General features: G+C 36.5%; 1 protein-coding gene across 7 annotated transcripts in view; it reads right to left on the reverse strand.

Moving 5' to 3' along the window:
• EIF5B (eukaryotic translation initiation factor 5B) overlaps nt 1–19738 on the reverse strand; it is a 68365-nt gene that overhangs the window by 27097 nt on the left and 21530 nt on the right. For 6 of the 7 annotated variants that reach the window (XM_030838810.3, XM_030838815.3, XM_060309375.2 and 3 more), the window contains 9 exons: nt 18613–18738; nt 18427–18511; nt 17081–17756; nt 15760–15977; nt 15201–15351; nt 8858–8953; nt 8063–8152; nt 6397–6471; nt 1854–2140 (listed from right to left, as the gene is read on the reverse strand). In XM_030838810.3, coding sequence (XP_030694670.1) covers nt 1854–2140; nt 6397–6471; nt 8063–8152; nt 8858–8953; nt 15201–15351; nt 15760–15977; nt 17081–17756; nt 18427–18511; nt 18613–18738 — 1804 coding nt within the window. The remainder of the gene's footprint in view (nt 1–1853; nt 2141–6396; nt 6472–8062; nt 8153–8857; nt 8954–15200; nt 15352–15759; nt 15978–17080; nt 17757–18426; nt 18512–18612; nt 18739–19738) is intronic. The other variant, XM_060309374.2, reaches the window with a different exon arrangement.

Consider the following 19738-nt stretch of genomic DNA (forward strand, 5'->3'; position numbering starts at 1 on the left):
GCAGACAGTAACAAGTATTAGTGAGGATGTAGAGAAACTAGAACCCTCAACTGATAAAAATTTTCAGTTGCAGAGCCACTCTGAAAAATAGTTTAGTAGTTTCTGAAAAAGTTAAACACAAATTTACCATATGATTCAGCAATTTCACTCCTAGGAACATATGCAAAAGAAATAAAAACATGTTTCCATGCAAAGATTCATATGAGAATGTTTATGACAGTACTATTCATAATAGCCAAAAAAGTGGAAAGTCAAATATCCTTCAACTGGTGAATGGACAGTAATAAAATGTGGTATATTTGTGCAACAAAACACTATTTGTCAGTAAAAAGGAACAAAGTACTAATAGAGCAACAACACAGATGAATAGGCTTAAGTGAAATAAGCCAGACACAAAAGACTACATATTATAGGATTGCATTTATAATGAAGTTTCCAGAGAAGACAGCTCTCTAGAGACAGAAAAACAGATTAGTAGTTGCATGGGGCTAGGAATGGGGAATGACTGCAAACTGGCACAAGGAATGTGTCTGAGGTGATGAAAATATTCTAAAGTTGAGTTGTGGTGATGGTTGCACAACTCTGTAAATTTACAAAATGTCACTGAATTGTACACTTAAAATGGGTCAATTTTATGGTACGTAAATCATATCTCGACCAAGCTGTTTAAAAACTGTTGAGCTAAAGAAGCCCATAGCATATTGTTATGTGGAAAAAAATATGCATCCACAAAATTTATTATCTAATTATTAATGGATTTTTTTTAACATGAGGCTGATAAACAGATTCATTAACAAGGGTAGTTCTTGTTATCTCACTGGGGAGTGAGATAATGGGGGAACTTTTACTTTCTGATTACACCCATTCTGTTTGTTTTTAAATCATCAAACACAGTACACAAACTGTCTCTCTTACACATAGGTATACAAGGGAGTTGGCCTGAGTAGGTGCTGTGGGGAAGAAGCAGAGACACGTGCAGGAGAAGGGAGGGGATCTAGTGGGTGGAGACCAGAGATACTGCTCAACATCCTAAAATGAAGAGGACAGTCCCCCGCAGCAGAGAATTATTCAGCCCAAAAATGTCAACGGTGCTGGGGTTGAGAAACCCCAGTTTACAATAATAGACTTTGTTAGTCCTTTAGAGATTCAGAAAATCTATTCCTATCTAGACTTTACAGAAGGAAAGGCAAATACTGATATATAGGTATTAAAACAAAAATTAAAAACTAGAATTACATATGAAAAGATTAAGAAAAGGAAAGCTAAGAACAGTTTTTAGCTTTAAAATAGTTTAGCATCCTCAAAGCAAACTAAAGTAGTTTTTAGTGTATTATTTATGCTAAGCTGACATAACTAAAGGAAACTTTCTCTTGAAGCCTAGTAGAAGTAGTAGTAGAAGTCTACCTCATTAAGTAGGCCAAACAGTAAGCCGGCTAGGTATGTGAACTTGACTAAATATTGATAGAAGCCTCATTAACCCACCAGATTTAAACAACTAAAGGGATCAGATGCCTCAGAATGACTAACCTAAATACGTAAGGCAAAAACTCAACTAGAGGGCATAAGCTCAGAATACCTCTGTATACCGATAAATTGTCAAAGAGCACATTAAAATTTGGAGGAAAAAAGAAAAAAATGATGAAGCAGTCACCATTCTGTCTTAGGTAAGAGTGAGGTCCTTGGGTTAGACCACTGTTAAAGACCTATTATGTCTCCACAAAAACCGGACAAAGATACCACTCCGAGACTGTATTTTTAAAAGTGTTCCTCAATAAAAGCCTTTAGTTGTATAGTTCTAATGTTCACAGAGGAGTGGGGAGGAAAGGAGGAAAGAGAAGAGGAAAAATAAATACCTCAATCCTCCGTTTTGCTTTGTCGTAAGCCCGTTCTTCTTTAGTTCGATCATCATCAGAGTCATACTCAGATTCCGAGCTCACTTCTTTACTTGGCTTTTTAACTAATGTTTTCCCCACATCCTTCTCATCTGACACCTTTTCATCTTCTTCATCGCCTTCACTGCCTTCACTGTCTCCTTCTTCTTCCTCTTCTTCTTCACTCTCTTCGTCATCCTCCTCCTCCTCCTCTTCCTCCTCTTCCTCTTCAGGGTTTTCTTTTACTTCTATATGCACCGTGTTTCCTACTTTCAGGAAAAGAGATTTTGAAATAAATGAAAGTTAACAATGAGATTTCTATCAAGATAGAGACCTTAAAGGGAAAATAATACTGAACATGTACTAAATAAGGGAGTAAAATTTTTTTTTTTTTGTGGGGGGGTATGCTGGCCTCTCACTGCTGTGGCCGCTCCCATTGTGAAGCACAGGCTCCAGACGCGCAGGCTCAGCGGCCATGGCTCACAGGCCCAGCCACTCCGTGGCACGTGGAATCTTCCTGGACCGGGGCACGAACCCGTGTCCCCTGCATCGGCAGGCGGACTCTCAACCACTGCGCCACCAGGGAAGCCCAGGGAGTAACATTTTAATACAGCATTAATTCCAAATTAATGTTTTCATACATCATAAATGCAAAGTGTTTGTCTACATTGCTACAATGAAGACTGCCACTTAACAGTAAAAACTTAATGCATTACCATACTTCAGCTAATAAACAAGAAAAACATTACTAAGCTAGGATACAAGAGAGGACAGAAACCCAGGGAGGTGGACACGATGCCTAGTACTTTGTTCCCCCTGGGGTCATTTGCGGATCCTGGAAGAGGCAGCTGAAAAGCTATGCAGCTCTTAGTGGCCCCTCAAAGCTTAGGGGTCCAGGCATTGGGAGTTCAGGCCTACCAAGGATTTCCATGGGGCGAGGGAGATGGACACTGGGTAATACCCTTATTGTGGGGTGAAATCCTGAAAAACTGTACTGTAGCAGTAAGGATAAACGAGAAGTAAACAGGGCCTCCCCATTATTGGCATATCACCTCCAGATCCTCTAAATTCCACATGTGGAATAAGATGACTCTATATTGCTAGTTCACTCAGACTCCTGGTAGATGTACATATAAATTCTCTCTGGGGGAAGAAAACACCAATCTTGACATCAAATTATTTCTACAGTTGCAAACAATTGAGGAGAAAATTAATGAACCAGAACACAGATCAGAAGAAACAATCTACAATGAACCACGGAGACTCAATAGGTAAAAAATACAGAAAAGAGGAAAAGATACAGTGATGGAGTAAGAAGGTCTATCATAGGCTTAACTAATAACCCTGAGAAGAAACAGTGGCTCATAACACTGCAAAACTAATAAAAACATATAGGCAGAATAAATAAAAACAAAACAAACCTAGCCACATCATAATAAAACTGATGAAAACGAAAGACACATGAAAAATTTAGGCTGGTAACCTGACTTTTAAACAGAAACAATAAAAGCCAAGACAAGGGACTAATATCTTCAAAGTATTAATAAAATTACGACTAAGAATTCCTCATTCAGTTTGTCACCTTCAAGAATGAAGATGAGATAAAGATATTTTCAGAAAAGCAAAAATGGAATGTCTCAGTAACAGATGCATACTGAAGGAAATTCTAAAAGGTATTCTTCAGGCTGGAAGAAATGATCCCAAATAAAGGTCAGAGGTGCAGGAAAAAAATGAAGCACAACAAAACCTAAGAATGTGGGTAAACTTAAATATATACTGACTGCTTTTTAAAAAAAGCTATTATGGGGTTTAAAACAGAGAATTAAAATTAATGAGAACAATGGTATATAAATTGAGAATTGGTTAAATGTTGTTTATGTATTCTTTGGTCATTACATTGCCTGGAAAGAAGATAATAGTAGACAGTGATAGTTCAAAGATCCATGTTAGGCCCAGTCGGAGGGCCAAGGAGCACTGGTCCGGGTTGGGCAGAGCGGGGGAAGGCAGGGTGCAGCCTTTGTGCGGCGTAGTCCCCCAACCTGCTGCCAGCTCTGTAGCCTGTCAGGCCCCAGCACTGTCTGCTGATCTCGGGCTGGAGCCATGGGGGTGCTTGGGGGAGGTTTAACACTAAGGGTATTCCCTATCGTGGCTTTTAAAGGTCTTCCATTTTCTCAGATTGCTTTCTTTTCATCCCTCCGTGCTGTTCCCGCACCCCTGGCAAGGACCTACCTTTCAAGGTCCCCCTCAAGTGTGCCCCTCTAGAAGTCTTTTACAGCCCCTTCCTCACCCCTCATCCAACACACTTAGGTGTCTCCTTTGGGCCCCACAGAAATGTCTGCACACCACTGTTAGGGCTTCGCTCCTTCAACAACGAAACGTGTTTATTGGCGCCTGTTATTTGCCAGGCAGAGTTTTTAAATTTCTGCATTAGTTTCTGTCTCTCATCAGATTTGAGGGCAGGAGCCATCTTGTTATGGAATCCGTAGAGGGAGAGGGGATGAGGCAGGCTTTGGAATCAGGCCCAGACGGCTCCAGATGCAGCTGCACCACTTAAGGACAGCTGCCCGCCCTCTCACAACTTTCCTAACCCCCTCAGCCCCTCTCAGCTTTTGTGAGGATTTAAAAGGCATCTATCAGGAAGCGCGGGGGGGGGGGGGGGAGGGGGATTACACAGAGCAGTTGCCCACCTATCCATTTATTCTTGCACAGATCCTTGTTTGAGGTGTCTAATGTGCAAAGCACTGCCACAAGCATTGCAGGGAACAGAGAAATCAAGTCCTCATCTTCTAGTGGGGCTGATGTGAGAGGAGGAGATAAGGACTGGGAGGAGGAATACTGGGTGAGAGGATGGAGAGAAAGGGGAAAAAAAAAAGATCCACGTGAAAACTCTCTAGAGTAACCACTAAAAGTAAGCAGAAAAGTACAAAACTTCCAAGCTCATGAAAGAAGAAAAAATTCAAATAATCCAAAAGATGGTTAGAAAGGAGAGAAAAAGAAACAGAACAAGAAGAACTTAAGAAGAACTTAATAAGATGATAAATATATAATCAATATACTTTATTAACTCTATCAAATGTTAGATGTAATGGGCTAAGTACTCTAGGTAAAATATAAAAATTGACAAACTGGATTTAAAACCTCAACTATATGCTGTTTAAGGATATAGAAAGTGTAATAAAGACAGAAGAAGATCATGTAAATTAAAGCTGGCATAGCTATTAATATCAGATAAGGTAGACTTTAAGGCAAAAGACATCACTAGAAATAAAACGATAAAACAGTTATTTCATCAGAAAGATATAAGATTACATTCATCTAATAATATAGCACCAAAATATATAAAGCAAAAATTAATATAACTCATGGAGAAACAGACAATCTACAAGCACGATGGGAGATTTGAACACACAACTCTCAGTGAGAGAGAAAAAGCACACCAGAAAAAAAACTCAGAACAGAACATAAGAGGTGAAAATGATCAGCAAACTTAACTAAATATAGGTAACAAGTCACCCAACTAATGCAGAATATAAACTCTTTCCAATCACATATGAAACATTCATAATAATTTACAGCCCAACAAATGGTTGGTTAAGTCGACGTATTTCAAAGGACAGAACCATGTATTTTTCTGATCACAATGAAGTAACAAAGATACGTAAAGTCCTCATTTTCATAAATTAAGAAATATACTTCTGGGCTTCCCTGGTGGCACAGTGGTTGAGAGTCCGCCTGCCGATGCAGGGGACACGGGTTCGTGCCCCGGTCCGGGAAGATCCCACATGCCACGGAGCGGCTAGGCCCATGAGCCATGGCCGCTGAGCCTGTGCGTCCGGAGCCTGTGCTCCGCAACGCGAGAGGCCACAACAGTGAGAGGCCCGCGTACAGCAAAAAAAAAAAAAAAAATATATATATATATATATATATATATATATATATACTTCTAAACAAATCACAGGTAAAAGTTAATATATCAAAATAGAAAATTTAATATATCAACGTATCAGACCTTACAGAATTTGGCTAAAGCCAGGCTTAAAGAAAAATCTGTAGTTTTAAAAAACGACTGAAAAAACAGAGCCAAATATTCATTTCAAAAAGTTAGCAAAAAGCCAGCAAATTAAACCCTAAAAAAGACAGGAAGAAATGACAAAAACACTTTTTATTCATAGTGATTAGGAACTAAACAATTCGTTTGTATTATCTTTGTATTATATTTTAAGTTCAAGAGGTTTTTTTGGTAGGCTAGCTTTAATAACTTATCCCCATTTGTAACATTATCACTCTGAGAAAAAATGTATTCTAAAGCCTAGGCAACTATCTTACAAATGACTTTCTGAAAAACCATTTATTAATAAAATCAGGATCCATATGAGGACTTAGGAACCATGGCAATGGAGAGAGCAAGACTGGTCTCTATCCCCAGGAATGTTCATACAGCTTTCATCATCGGGAGACTATTTCTTTAATATACACACCTCCAATAACCACTGGACTTATCAATGAGTGCTTACGAGCTACTCACCTGTTTCTCTCTCCTCATCACTAGCCATAGCTTCCCAATCATCCAATCCAGCATCCTCAGTTTCTTCTTCCTCTTCTGTAAATAAAATTTTCATTAAAGACACAGAATATATCTAGACAGATAAGATTGCTTTTAGAAAAAAAAAATTACGTAGAAAACTATCCTGACATAAAGAAATAAATGTTTTAGTTATGCAAAAAGTATGTACACAATTTCATTACCTTTGGAACTAGTTTTCAATATACCTACCATGTTAAATCCTCTACTATTACTAAATGCTTCACAATTTCCTCGTGTTTTGAATACACTATATTAAACTTAAAGCAGATTTCACATTTGAGGTAATTAAAATATTAGCAACTCATTGAAATGTTCCTTTAGATCTTGAAAAGGGTAAATGATGGCATTCGGTTCTTGAGGATAAAAGAAATTTCACATGTATCTTCTTTTTGATCTTCAACCTATACTTTATACAGAAGAATGTACTGTTTATTTTGCTTTAACCTCTACAAATACATATAAATACAACTTAAATTACATAGTTGGAGGTACAAATCTACACTTCTATTCCAGTTGAAAATAAGAACAGTACGTTGTGCTTACAACCCAAAAAATAGCCAGAAAGGTATAATTTTGAATTTATAGACTTTAAACTCTCATTAACAAAAATGATTCTTTTTACTGAAATCTAATCAAGCAAAATTATTCTCAAATGAAAGGAAGATGAGATTGGGACACTGTAGTATTTGTTTCCCTGTCATAATTACTATTTGTCAACAAGTTTGGACACGCCTTCTTGAGGAGGAAATGAGTCAGAAACACATACCCCTAACTCCTCCTAAATTAGCAATTCTTTCTAGTGCTACAAATATCACCTAAAATAGGGAACTGCTGTTAAGTCTATCAATGTGAATTTCTCTAATCTCATCCTGTTAAGCTGAGGTGTGCCCAGGAAAATGATCCTTTTTATATTGAGAATAGGAGGGGAAGAAAAATAGGATCAGTAATACCTTTCACCAGTGTGGGTCAGTCTTAACATTCTCTAAAGCTGCTCCCATTCCTGTCTTTAAACACTGGAGATTCTCCTGATTTTACAAAACATACATTTAGCCGGCCTCTGGCTCTCCTAGCAACAGCTATCTCATGAATTAGAACAATGTTTATCTTAAAGAAAAAAAAAAATCCAGAGATTTTTCTCCAATCTCAAAACACACACACAAAATGAGTAAGTTGAATCCTCTTACTAATTTAGTAAACAGAAGCTGACCTCTATAAAGATTTTAAAATGCCAATTTTTATGACTCTTAATAAAAGTTCTAATTAAAAATGCTTCCAATTTGCTTCTGAAGGATTAAATAAAGAACTTTAGTTCTTCTTGGTACCGCTTAAGAATTCTGACCCATAAATAAAAACATCAGAAAAAATCCAAATACCTCTCTCTATCCTCTCTAAAAAACATTTTACCAACACTATTGTAAAGAACAAAAGTGATTCAAGTCTCACCTCTACACTTTTTACAGTGGAAATGAAATGATTTAGAGAAAAGAAAGAACTATGAAGAAGGCCATCCTGCCAGACATTTGGTTTCCCCAAACTAACGATAACCAAGACAACTTATGACACATCAGTGATATTTAACAGGAATTAATTAGTCAACACTACTGACCTGGTTCAACAGGAGGTGGTGTCTCTTCTTTTTCAGGTACTCCTTGCTCCACAACTTCTACAGCAGCACTTAATTCCATTGGTTCACATACTGAAAAAAGGAACAGAAACCAAGTTAACAATACTTTTCAGTGCATAATTTCTGTTAGGATACTCTATTAAGTACTGAATAAAAACCAGTAGTACAACCTAAATTCTTTAGCAAGTTTAGAAAACATTTAAATATCAGCTATGCGTTGTTGGTTTTTTAAAGAGGAAACTAGTTTTTCTTTCTGCTCAAGAATAGAATGTAAAATTACAGAAGGTTGAGAAGGGAACAGAAAACATAAGAATGATAGTTGTGCTTTTCAGAGTTAAGAACAGTTATTCATAGCATAGGATCCACATTCTTCAAACAAAAGTACTTTTCCATTAACCTGTCATTTGAATACGTTGAGAATGATAATAACAAAAAACAAGGTACAGGAAGTAAGTTTCAGTATGCAATTCTGATTTGCTGATTTCTTTTTAAGACTTCTGAGAAAAAATGTATTCTAAAGCCTAGGCAACTATCTTACAAATGACTTTCTGAAAAACCATTTATTAATAAAATCAGGATCCATATGAGGACTTAGGAACCATGGCAATGGAGAGAGCAAGACTGGTCTCTATCCCCAGGAATGTTCATACAGCTTTCATCATCGGGAGACTATTTCTTTAATATACACACCTCCAATAACCACTGGACTTATCAATGTGTGCTTACGAAAAGGCAAACAAAACTGTTTCTAAATCACAGGCTATTTTGTATGCAAACCTTTATTTTCCAGCTGCTGTGGTGTTTTTTTCTTCTTTTTATCTTCATAAATTGGCCTTTTCTTTGGCAAAGAGTCTTTTGATGGCACTTCAACACCTGAGGGATAAAAATGGAAAATTTCAGGGTTTATACTACTTGCTTGTCACCTAAGAAATACTACTTAAGAAGATAACATTTTATTCACCTCAGAGATGCATACCCTAAAATATAAAGGAACATTCATGGAAAACCCTCTTTTGTAATGTAAGGTATTTTAAAATTTATATACGTTTAAATTCCATTTTTTTGGTGTCCAGTTCTATGACTTTTGACAAATGCATGTAGTTATGCAACCACCATCATAATGAAGATGCAGAACAGTTCCATCACCCTGTGCTGCTCTGGGAAGTTAAACCCTATTCACATCCTTATGCCCCTGGCAGCTACTGATCTGTTCTCCAACCCAAAACATGTGCTGTTTCCAGAAAGTCACAGAAATGACACTTTACAGTCTGGCTATCATCATAATGGATTTGAGTCATCCTCGTTACTATATGTACCAGTACTTCATTTCTTTTTATTGCCGAACAGCATTCCATTGTATGGATGTACCACAGTTCCCTTATTCGACAGACAGCTGAAGGACATTTGAGTTCTAGTTTTTGACAATTATGAATAAAGCTGTTAGGAACATTTGCATGCAGATTTTTCTGTGAACATTTCTCTGGGGTAAATACTGTGGAGTGGGAATGATGGGACATTAAGATAAATATGTACAGTTGACTCTTGAACAACATGGGCGTCAGGGCTGCCAACTCTCCGCGCAGCTGAAAATCTGCATATACCTTATAGTCAGCCCTCCGTATCCATGTTTCCTCCATATTCATGGTTCCGCATCCTCAGATTCAACCAATCACAAACTGTGTAGTTACTGTAGTATTATTGGAAAAAAATCCACCTATTAAGTAAACCCACACAGTTCAAACCTGTGTTGTTCAAGGGTCAACTGTATTTAAATTTGTAAGAAACTGCCAACTGTTTTCTCAAGTGGCTTTACAATTCTGCATTCCCACCAGTAATATATGAGAGTTCCAGCTGCTCTTACCAGCATTTGGTAAAGACAGATGTTGGGTTCTTTTAAATTTACATATTCTAATAAATGTGTAGTGATGTCTCACAGTGGTCTTAACTTGAATTTCCTAATGATGTCGAGCAGCCTTTCCATGTGCTTATACTGAACAGTTTCTTGGTGAAGTGTCTCTTCAAACTTTTGCCCATTTTTAAATAGGATTGTTTTTCTCATTGTTGAGTTTCGAGTTATCTTTATATATATTTTTATGCACACACACACACAGTTATCACGTATGACTTTCAGGTATTTTCTTTGAATTCTCTCAATGGTGTCTTTTGCACAGCAAAAGTTTTTAACTGGACTTCAATTTTATAATTTTTTCCTTTTATGGATTATGCTTTTGAAGTTGTAACTAAGCACTCCCTGCCTAACACAAACTCACAAAGATTTTCCCCTATGTTTTCCTCTAAAACTTTTTTTTTTTTTTGTGGTACGCGGGCCTCTCACTGTTGTGGCCTCTCCTGTTGCGGAGCACAGGCTCCGGATGCGCAGGCTCAGCAGCCATGGCTCACGGGCCCAGCTGCTCCGTGGCACGTGGGATCTTCCCGGACCGGGGCACGAACCCGTGTCCCCTGCATCGGCAGGCGGACTCTCAACCACTGCGCCACCAGGGAAGCCCTAAAAGTTTTTAAGTTGTATATTTTATATGTAGATCTACAATCCATTTTGAGTTAAATTTTATATAACGATTGAGATTTAGGACTAAGTTTTTTTGTTTTGAGGTGTTTTTTTTTTTACACAATGTCTAACTGTTCCACTATCACTTGTTGCAAACATCATATTTTATCTACTGAATTGTCTTTTCCTATGACAGAAAAAAAAAACCCTGACCATACGTAGACTCTATCTGTTCTATTGATCTATTTGTCTATCCTTTTGCCAGTATCACACTGTACTGATTACTGTTTTTACAGTTAGTCTTGAAATCAGATAGTGAGTCCTCCAAGGTTTGTTCTTTTTCAAAAATACTTTGGCCGTTCTAACTCCTTTATCTTTTCATACACATTTTAGAAATAGCTTATAGATATCCACAAAATATTCTGCTGCAATTTTGATTGAGATTGCACTGAATCTACAAATCAGTTTAGGAGAACTGATATCTTAACAACATCAAATCTTCCAATCCATGAATGCAACATCTCTCCATTTACACAGGTCTTCGATTATTTTCGTCAGTGTTTTATAGTTTTCAGCATATAGATTCCACAAATACTAAGTGTTTCAATTACTTTTATGGGGGGGGTACTGTAAATGGTACCATTTTTAATTTTTACTGTTAATTGCAAGCATATAGAAATACAGTTGATATTTGCATACTGGTCTTATCTATAATCTTGTTAACCTCACTTATTAGCTGTAGGATTTTGTGGGGGGTAGATTCCATGGGATTTTCTAGGTAGACAACTGTCATCTGTGAATAGACAGGTTTACTTCTTCCTTCCAGTCTGCATGCCTTTATTTCTCTTTCTGCCTAATTGCCTGAGTTAGGACATTCCAGTGCAATGTGCAATGATTGTGATGAGAGTGGATATCCTTGCCTAAATCACAATATTAGCGTTTATTAGTATTCAGTCATTCACCAGTAACTGAAAATTGTTGTATGTTTTTTGTAAATGTCTTATATCAGGGAAGGAAGTTCCCTTCTATTCTCAGTTTGTGAATTTTTATTATACGTGAATGGTGAATTTTGTCAAATGATTCTTCTCCATCTATTGAGATGATCATGTAGATTTTCTTCTTTAGTCTATTAATATGGTGAACTATTTATTTATTTTTAAATACTGAACCAACCCTGCATTCCCAGGATAAAACCCACTTGGTCATGACAGATTAACCCTAAATATAAATATATGCACATAAACGTACATACTTATATAGTTACCCTTGAATAACAGGTCTGAACTACTCAGATATTTATACTCAGGTTTTTTTCACTAAATATGTATTATATTATAGTACTAGAAGATCCACTGCTGGTTCAATATGTGGACGTGGAACCGTGGATACAGAGAGCCGACTAGAAAATTATACACAGGTTTGTGCCTGCATGGAGAGTTGCCCCTAACCCCTAGATTGTACAAGGGTCAACTGTACTGCTGGAATCAAACTGCTAATATTTTGTGGAAAAATTCTGCATCTTTGTTCATGAGGGATATTGGTCTGCAGTTTTCCTTTCTCGTAATGTCTTTGTCTCACTATGATATAAGGGCATGCTGTCCTCATAAAATGAGTTGGGTAGTTCTGGAAGATAATGTTCATAACTAGCAATATTTCTTCCCTAAATATTTGTTAGAATTCCCAAGTGAAATCATAGAGGCCTGGAGTTTTCTTTGTTGGAAATTTTTTTTTAACTTAGATAAAATGTAAGTAGATATAGGAGTATATTTTTTAAACAGGTATAGGACTACCCAGGTTATGTATTTCTTTGCATGTTGGTTGTTTGTGTCTTTTAGGGGAATGTGTACTTGCTATATGCTTAGTAGTTACAGGCTAAAGGCTATGGAACAGACTAAAAAGGTAACCTGCTACACAATTCAGCGTAATTATTCGAAAATATCTGCAGATACACTAAGAACACATTTTGAGCTCAATTAATAAGTTTTATATTATTCTAGGTAATGAATGTGGTAAATAATATTTACCTAACAAGGCAGCTTTTAAAGATATGGTGAGACGTAGCATGTAGTATCTTTTCAATGAATGCACTTGTGGAGGGCCGTTAATGTCAGGTTAAGCAGTTTGGACACTTTTATTAACAGACAATAGGGAACCCATAAGAGGGCAAAAACTGAGCAACACTATGAAGAATAAGAAGAGAGACTAGGGCCAGAGATGCTACCTGAGAGACCATCTCTTCGAAGCCTGTCCTAAAGATTGATGCCAAGTTCACAATTTTAAATAATTTTCATCTAAACTTGTAAATACAAGTCAAGCTACTCCATAAAACAGCATTTCTGAGATTGGCAAATTACTCCCTACGTGGTCCTATCCCAATTTCTCCATGAGTGCTTCTAGCCTGTCAGATAGCCACAAGTCAAATCTGATATTTGGGTGCTAGTTGTACTCGAATTTGTTCTTTACTTTTGTTTTTTAAAAAGCTATATCCCCAACTGAGAATAAGACTTTCTGAAATCTAAGTACTGTGTTTCTCTACATTTACTGCTCCCAGCTGACCATATAATGCATAACAAAGAGCTGGTCACACAGATCAATTAAATCTCAGTTCTAGGTCCTTGGACAAGCTGTTAAAGTTTTCTGAGTCTCCATTTTTTCATCTATATGATGGGAATGAAGATATTTATGAGGAAATAATGTCAAAGGTAACATCAGGTATATACTAAATACATAATACATGGTAGCTCTTACTTTAATTATAGCATAAGCACCAAAATTACCATAATATAAAAATCTGTGGAACGTAAGGACAGGACATTGAGAGGTCCCAAAATATTCTTCTCAAAGGAGCAAAGACACTATTTTAAATCATCTTACCTGTCAAAAACATAAATGATTAAATGCTCAGATTATGGTCTCTAAACTAAAAGGAACCAAGGTTCCCTGGGTAAACAGTTGATTTCAAGGTCTAGAGGAGAAAATGTGCAAGATGAGCCTGGGATATCTCGTGGTGTTAGAAAGCAAGGAAGAGGTCCAAGAATACAGTAGTCAAGTGAAAAAGTCACAGGGACCAACCTGAATGACTTCCTGCTAGCCAAAGATGGTATAATTTGAGTATCAAAAACATAAATGGGGCTTCCCTGGTGGCGCAGTGGTTGGGAGTCCGCCTGCTGATGCAGGGTACGTGGGTTCATGCCCCGGTCTGGGAGGATCCCGCGTGCCGCGGAGCGGCTGGGCCCGTGAGCCATGGCCACTGGGCCTGCGCGTCCGGAGCCTGTGCTCTGCGGCGGGAGAGACCGCGGCAGTGAGAGGCCCGTGTACCGCAAAAAAAACCAAACCAAAACAAAACAAAACCATAAATGACTTTAGGAGATGAAAACATATCAATTATATAAAACTCCATTAAGATAAAATGATATACATCCAAAGCAAAATTAAATTCTAAATTTAATACTAAACCTCCACTGGTCACCTTTGGAGGTTAAGGGGACATCAACTTATTATTTTACAAATTAGTAAAGAAAGGGAAAGAATTAAGCATATACCCTGGTTTTCCTGCATGAACTGTATTTCAGGGAAAGCTTTTCTTTAGAGAAAGAAAGATTCTAGCTAATAAATGCAGAAAGAATGACAGACTATCACAATTCTTTAATTCCTAACAAAGTACTGGATATAGGCAATGATCACCAATTGGAATTAAAATTATTAGATGAAAAGTCAATGAAGAACTTTTCTAATGGACAAGGCTGCCAATAGCTAAACTCACTGATCAATCTTGACATCACCAGAAGGCAAGCAGATCACGTGCCTCCTCACATGAGGCACTTTAGGTGGTAAAGCACCATTAAGAAGTAGCCAAACTGCTAGATCTAAAAAATTACAAGGTATAGAGAAATAAGTTAGCCAACACCAGGAGAATGCAAATAGACAAATCCAGGATAGGAGAAATTCTAGGAAAACATCCAGTATCTTCAACAAATAAATCCATGCCAAAAATAGGGGTGGTACTGGTATCAATGAGAGACAGACATTATCAACCAAATACAACACATGAATTTAATCTGGATCCTGATTTGAACAAATCAATTATAAAAGACATTTTGGAGATAAGTGGAAAAAACTAGACATGGACAACATCAAGATATCAAGGAACTTTGTTTAATATAATAATACATACTACACTTATATTAAAAAGTAAAATGTCCTTATCTGTTAGGTATACCCACTAAAGTAAAATGTGAGTAAACCCATAATGGCATCTGGAATTCACTTTCAAATACTCCAGGGGAAAAAAGTGGGTGGAGGGGGGACAAAACAAGAATGGTAAATGGTGATAACTGTTGAAACTGAGTGATGTCTACACGGGGACTCATTTTACTATTTTGTATTTTCATTTACAGACATACTATCATTTACACACAAATTTTTACCACAGTATAGATGTCATCTCCCTAAATAATGAAATTATCTCACCTATTCCTTATATTATTATTGGACTTTTTCACAGCATTTTCATAGAATTCTCCTTCTGATTCAATTCTCCTTTTGACCATTATAGAGATATAACTGCATGAGAGAAGTTTCTAGAGCATTCAGTTAATTAAGAACACCACCTACCCTGAGCTTGTAGAAGTTTAAGGGTAGCTTCGGCTCTGGCTCTGGCTTCTCTCTGGGATTTAGTTAAAAGTTTCCCTTCTTTTTTCAAGCGTTCTTTTCTTTCCTTTTCTTTTTGCTTTTTCCTTTCTCTTTTTTCTTGTTCCAATCTTTCCTATAAAAGAATATGCATCAGACAAAAATTTTATTAGCTTAATGAATTACAAAATTTAAACATAAACAACCCAAATTTCTAACAAAGCTCTTGAGATACATGCAAAGTATTATGTTAGGAGCTTCCAAATGAAAGTACTTTAAATGTTGTACATAATGAGTATTAATTAGTATCACATGAGAGTCGACTATGTGTTGGCAATGATGCACAAGCAACTCCTGTCTGTACCTGAGGAAATAAGGTAGGATTTTCTCTACCCCTTCATCTTATTATTTATATCTGAACAATAATGTAACTGAAATACCATACAACTAAGAAATTTTTAGAATTAGAAAGCTAGAGATATTTTACGAGAAGCGGATTTAAGTAAAACACCAAGTCAAAGTCAGCAGCTTCACAATGACATACCTCTTCTTTACGCTTGGCTTCCAATTCTTCAAGGCGTTTTATCCGTTCTTCCTCTTCTCTCTTCTGTCTTTCCTCTTCTTCTTTAAGCTTAGCCAGAGCTTCCTGCATAGCCTTAACTGTGGCTTTGCTAGGTCCTTTTTTCTTCTCTTTTTCTTTTTCTTCCTTTTCTCCTTTCTTTTTCTTCTTATCTTTTTTCTTTTTGTCTCCTTCATTGTCATCTACCAAAAAAGAAGAGAGGCAAAGAATATTTTTAAAAGTTGTTTCCTACGGCAATGGTAAGCAAACCCCAGAGTGCAGGAACCATAATGGGCCAGGGCTGATGCCAGCAGCAGGCTAAGGGCTTTGGATATCTAGGCCCCCTGAGCACTTGAGTAATCGGAAGAGCTCCAAACAACCCAGCTGGCCTCCTTAGAAGCCTACAATGCTGGTGCTACTCTGAGTTGTCCTGAGGGATTCAAGAAGATGTGAGGATCCTGTCATCAGGGAGAAGATATACAGTACCTAACGTATCTTCTAAATCCATGGTGTCTGAATTCATAAATTCTGTAGCTCGTTTTGCTTCTGTAAGATGGGGATGATAAGAATGATGCCTACCTTAAGGGGACAGACATTAGAAGAATAAAATACAAAAATATAAATATATTCCAAGAACTCTATAGCATTATGCTAAAGAATTAAAGATTATGAAGCTACTTTCTTGATGGTTCTCCTCAAACATGTCCAGACAGTAAAAATTTGAGTGGTTAAAAAGCTATGTCAATTTTCCCATTAAAAGTTTTCTAGTCTAAAGAAAAATTATATAAGTCATTTGATCTTTGTTTCCATTCTGAGTAAGGGGGAAATTTAACTAGAAAGCTTCTTTTTGCTAATTGGTTCTGGTACAAAAAAGTGCCTCAGTATTGCTTAAAAGATGTTAACTAATTTCGGCATGTTACTTTTCCATTTCATAGACCAAATTAGGTTTTTAAAAACAGGAAAGAATTCAGATATTATCTCACACTGAGGCATCAAAAGGAAGAGTAAATTTTTCATTAGGCAACTTCCAGCCTTCATGAGCAGCAAAAAACTGTTTTCCACGGTGAAATTCCGTAAAAATCCTAGTGTGTGCACAAATCATTTGAAAGATATTTTATACTACATACATAAATGTTTAACAGTGAAAATCAATTAAAGGAGTACTTAGACCTAATTTTAAGTTTCTTACAATTTAGTACCTTTATAAGCAAGGACAAACAACAAAATGACTTTGGGGCATAATAATCAAAACTTAGGCTGATTATGAATCCAAGCCTTTTGCCCTTTCCTCGATATTATTACCAACCTTCTGCAGCTGTGGGAGCCTCTCCTTTCTCTTCAGAGGCAGGAGGTGCTCCAGAATCAAGAGTCACTTTGGATTTTACAGCTTCCTCTTCAGATTTCCTTTGAGATTCTTTTGGTTTACTCTGATCCTTTTTACCAGATTCTAGCTCTTCTTTTTCTTTCAGCTTCCGCAGTTTTGCCTTTTCTTCATCCCGCTTTTTTCTCTCACGCTCTTTCTTTTCTGCCTTCTTTTGAGCCATTGTCTTAATTTTGAAGGAGGAGTCGTCATCTTCATTCCCACTCTCTACATTAGGACCTGGCTTATTTTTCTGATTCTTTTTCTGTCCTTTCCTGGACTGCAAAACTTCATCTGATTCATCACCACTTTCACCAGAAGAATGTACTCTCATACAATCTTTAATTCTTTTACTGTTATCCTCATCCTCTTCTGACCCATCCTGCTTCTTATTCGATTTTTGAGCTTTCCCTTTAGCTTTTTTGGAGAGTTTACTAAAATCATCATCATCATCACTCCCAGAGTACATTTCCATTTTGGGTTTTGCAGTCTTTTTTGATTTTGAATCTTTATCTTCCAATTCTTCACTATCATTATCTTCAAAACTTTGTTTTTTGCCTTTCTGTCCTTTCTTTTTTTTATCTTGTTTTGAGGTGAATTCATCTTCATTATTTTCTGTTGGCTAAAAAATTTCCATTGTTAGAAATATTAACAGAGTTATACTTTATTTTTTTTATTAATTGAAACTCCTCAAAGTCATGTACTTCGTTAAGTACACATGGAAAAATTATCGAAATAATCTTAAAATAAAGTTGTTTTTACAAGAATATAAAACTCAAGCAAGTACCAGAAGCTAGCCTAGGCCTCAGGTACATCTCATAATCACTGTAAATTTCAGAATCCAGGCACTCTGAAGCAACCACTAATCACCAGTCCACATTTATTACCTTCTTCAAATGGCATAAAAAGCCTAAGGGGAAAATTGAAAGAAAAAATATCCATCCCTCTCTCATTACTCTGAGGCTTATCCAATTTCAAAGGATGGAAAGAAGTATCAATAATATAGAAAACTGCGGGTAGAGTTGGGAAATGTTATATTTCCAAATGTACCAATTTTATAAATAGACAACATATCACAAAATACCTTTAGATTCCCAAATAAAGCATCTTTATATTTGTGAAAGGTTTTAAAATGCATTACTGATTCCCTAAAAACTGTTTTCCCCCTTTGGCATCAAATTTTATGGAAACTTTTAACTAACACATATATGTTGCTCAAAGGTTTCCAAAAGCAGTCCCTAAAACTGGAGCTACAAAGAAGCATAAACAGGTAACAACAATCTGTATTTCACCTTTGCTGTAGCAGTTTCTCTGTCAGCTTTGATGCCTTGAGCTTCCCAAGACAATTCTTCCAGTTCTTTCAGGATATCATCTTCACTAGAAATGGATTAAAATATATTTTGAGGTACTGAATTAGTTTAATAAGTAAATCTAGTACGAAAGCTAATAAAAATCAAATATATTTAAAATATACTTACTCAAAATCTTGCTTTTTTTTCTCCTTTTTCTTTTTCCCCTTTGCCTTTTGAGGTTCCTGTTCCTTAGCAGCACCAGCTCCTTCTATTTCTGCAGCCAAGGCATCGAGATCAATGTCATCCTTGGCACTTAAATGAAAACACAGAAGACCTAAATGTTACTCCAGAGCAAAATAATCTGTCACATTCACTTACAGAGAATTTTTTTTTTCACTTTAGCCTTTTTCATGCATTAGCAGCCCACTGAGAAAAATCACTTGGCAAGTTCTTTCATGACAACACTTGAGTTATAACTACTCATAAGCCTCTCTGTATCTGCTTCAATAAAGTTTGAGTTACACTCAAACCCAGAAAGAGTTATAATGAACAGCTCCAGGAAGAAAATCTAGGTAATCAAGAAAAGGAAATTCATGCTTGTATTCAAGTAACCCTAAAAAAGAAAAAAGAAGAAAGAAAGGAAAAGAAAAGGAAATTCACTTTTGTTGATACCAAAGTTTTTTTTGTTGAGTGTCTGAATGGAATTATTTATAAAATGAAGAAAAGTTAAAAGAGAAAAAGATTCTTATTATTTGATTATCAATAACACCTAAATCTTTGGAAACCTTTGCATTTTTACTTGGAATAGCAAAAATTTTAGAGCTGAAAGGGACTTTCATCTAGTCTCTCATTTTACCAAAGGGAAAACAAGATGCACAAAGTTTGAATGCTTTCAGCAAAACATCACCACACATCCAAATCTAAATAAATTAGGAATGATTCAGTAAATAAAATACCCCAAAATCCAGAACCAAACCTGGTCACAATCTTTTACATTCCTGGTTTCATTTCTGGTTCCATCCCACAATGTCCTCCATCTACCAATATTACTTGGAGTAATAAACCAAACTAAGTTCCAGTTAAAACCTACAGAAAACAAAGGAGGTCAGTCTGAGATGTACAAGTAGAAAAGGTGTATGAATTCAAATAAATGATACAATCAGAAAACAAAGACCTCACGCAACAGAGCCTCCACTGGTGGATGCCTTGTTGTGAAGATGCTTCACTTCAATAAAGATAATTCCTAGTATGATAAACATAAAGATTATGTAACAAGACACGGAGGACACAGAATTTATCCTCAAGGAGCTTC

Source organism: Globicephala melas, chromosome 12 (assembly GCF_963455315.2).
Source record: "Globicephala melas chromosome 12, mGloMel1.2, whole genome shotgun sequence".
In the NCBI taxonomy this organism is placed as follows: Eukaryota; Metazoa; Chordata; class Mammalia; order Artiodactyla; family Delphinidae; genus Globicephala; species Globicephala melas.